This window comes from Acyrthosiphon pisum, chromosome A2, assembly GCF_005508785.2.
Source record: "Acyrthosiphon pisum isolate AL4f chromosome A2, pea_aphid_22Mar2018_4r6ur, whole genome shotgun sequence".
Taxonomy (NCBI): domain Eukaryota; kingdom Metazoa; phylum Arthropoda; class Insecta; order Hemiptera; family Aphididae; genus Acyrthosiphon; species Acyrthosiphon pisum.
Genome location: NC_042495.1, coordinates 1,527,656 through 1,529,405, shown reverse-complemented (window position 1 = coordinate 1,529,405; position 1,750 = coordinate 1,527,656). Strand labels below are relative to the sequence as shown.

General features: G+C 30.6%; 1 protein-coding gene across 1 annotated transcript; it reads right to left on the bottom strand.

The window, feature by feature from the left end:
- Positions 1–1,089: 1,089 nt before the first annotated feature.
- On the bottom strand, positions 1,090–1,503 carry LOC115034324. Its single transcript, XM_029490940.1, has one exon. The coding sequence runs from the start codon at positions 1,501–1,503 to the stop codon at positions 1,090–1,092; it is 414 nt and encodes a 137-aa protein (XP_029346800.1).
- Positions 1,504–1,750: the final 247 nt, after the last annotated feature.

The window sequence follows — 1,750 nt, the reverse complement described above, 5'->3', positions numbered from 1 at the left end:
CCTGAAAAATTTTCATTAAATTTTAATATTTTTTTATAACCGTTTTAAAAAATACGATCAACCAAATGGCTATCTTGGAAATTTTTTTAAGCTTATTGGTCTAAAAAATTGTTTAATAATTTTTGAAATTTAAAAAAAAAAATTGAATATTATGCTACTATTCAATCTGAGTTTCCATACTTATAACTGTAAAGAAAACTGTATTTAAATATATTGATTTTCCACGGAGATACTAAGGGTGATACGGGACTTCTGGGACATGCTGTATAGGGAATCTTGAATTCCATTTAAAAATCTTAGATTTAAAAAGAAAGTTTTTTAAGAATTTCCAACACAAAATAAATTGCACAGTTTCGTGATTTTTACGTCTTTTGTCAAAATTCGAACTGTAAATGTAAATGCTTATAAAAAAAAATTGTGACTGGATTTTTTAAATATCATTGTTATATTTTTATTAAGAGCCTTGTGTTAAATTTTCAAGATTTTTTACCCAACAAATAAAACTTAGATAGAAAAAAAACTAAAAAAATTGGAAACTGAAAATGTCCGTAAACTGTTCAAAACAAATCAAAATATTTTGAAAATTTTATCATGCATAGAGAATGCTAATATAAACGACCAGTGAAAATTGTATGTAACTATTTACGGTCATTTACTTTAGAGTTTTACACCAAAAACCAAAATCTATTTTGTAGAAAACCAATTTTGCGTAAAAATTTTTGTTTTCCTTAATTTTAATGTGGTTTTTCACACTCTTTTGTTTTATTTTATTTTATATAACAACATGTGCTTTTGCCCAATTTACAATAATACAATTTAGTGCAATTAATAGATTATATAATATAGAAAAATTAAAAATTGTTTAATGAGAAGGAAGGGTCTAAATTAGCTAAATACGAGTACATGCAGAGACGTAGTGGTTCATTTTGACCATAGTTAGTTAAGGATGTGGTAAGTGAAAAAGGAACAGGATGGCGAGAGGTTCAGACTGGAACATTAAGAGACTTGAGATAGTAAGTACGGTAGGTCAATTTTCCCCTGCAATAATTTGGCCAAAAAGGTGAGATTTGCTACTTGCCTACGGTTTGCTTAAGTATCTAGTTTAAGGGATTTTAAGATTGGCGTATAGTCGTGGTATGGACACTCTATTTTTAAAGTGTTGCTAACGTAGCTCAAAAATTTTCGCTGAACTTTTTCGAGCATTACTGAATTACAAGCCGTTTGAGGGTCCCAGATGACAGAGCCATATTCTAAGATAGGCCTAACAAGCGAGCAATAAAGTGCTTTCAAAGGGGATACTAATTTAAATTTGGCAGCAACCTGCTTGACAAAACCGAGGGTTTTGAGAGCTTTGCAGAAGATCTGTTCTATATGCAAGCTAGGATCAAGCTTGGGATCAAAGACAAAACCTAAATCATTAACAGATTTGTCGAGTGGAACCAAAGAAGAACCACTTACAAGGTAATTAAATCTAATAAGACAACTCTTACATGTAAAGATCATTTAATGGAATTTAAAGGTACTAAACTGCAGACCTAACTTAGTTGCCCAGGAAACTAAATTATTCCAATCGTTTTGGAGTGCTAAACAATTGTTCAACGAGTTCACTTGATAGAATAATTTTATGTCATCCGCTAATGCTAAGAATTGTACCGGCTTTAAAGCCTTGTTGATACTGATAACCAGTGCTCGAATTGGAAATTATTAAGTAGAGGAGCTCAATCCAACAATTTATAAACTGCGTTCCAAG

Bases quoted from the DNA above. Each gene is read 5' to 3' on its own strand.
- LOC115034324 (XM_029490940.1), bottom strand. From the start codon at position 1,503: ATGATCTTTACATGTAAGAGTTGTCTTATTAGATTTAATTACCTTGTA.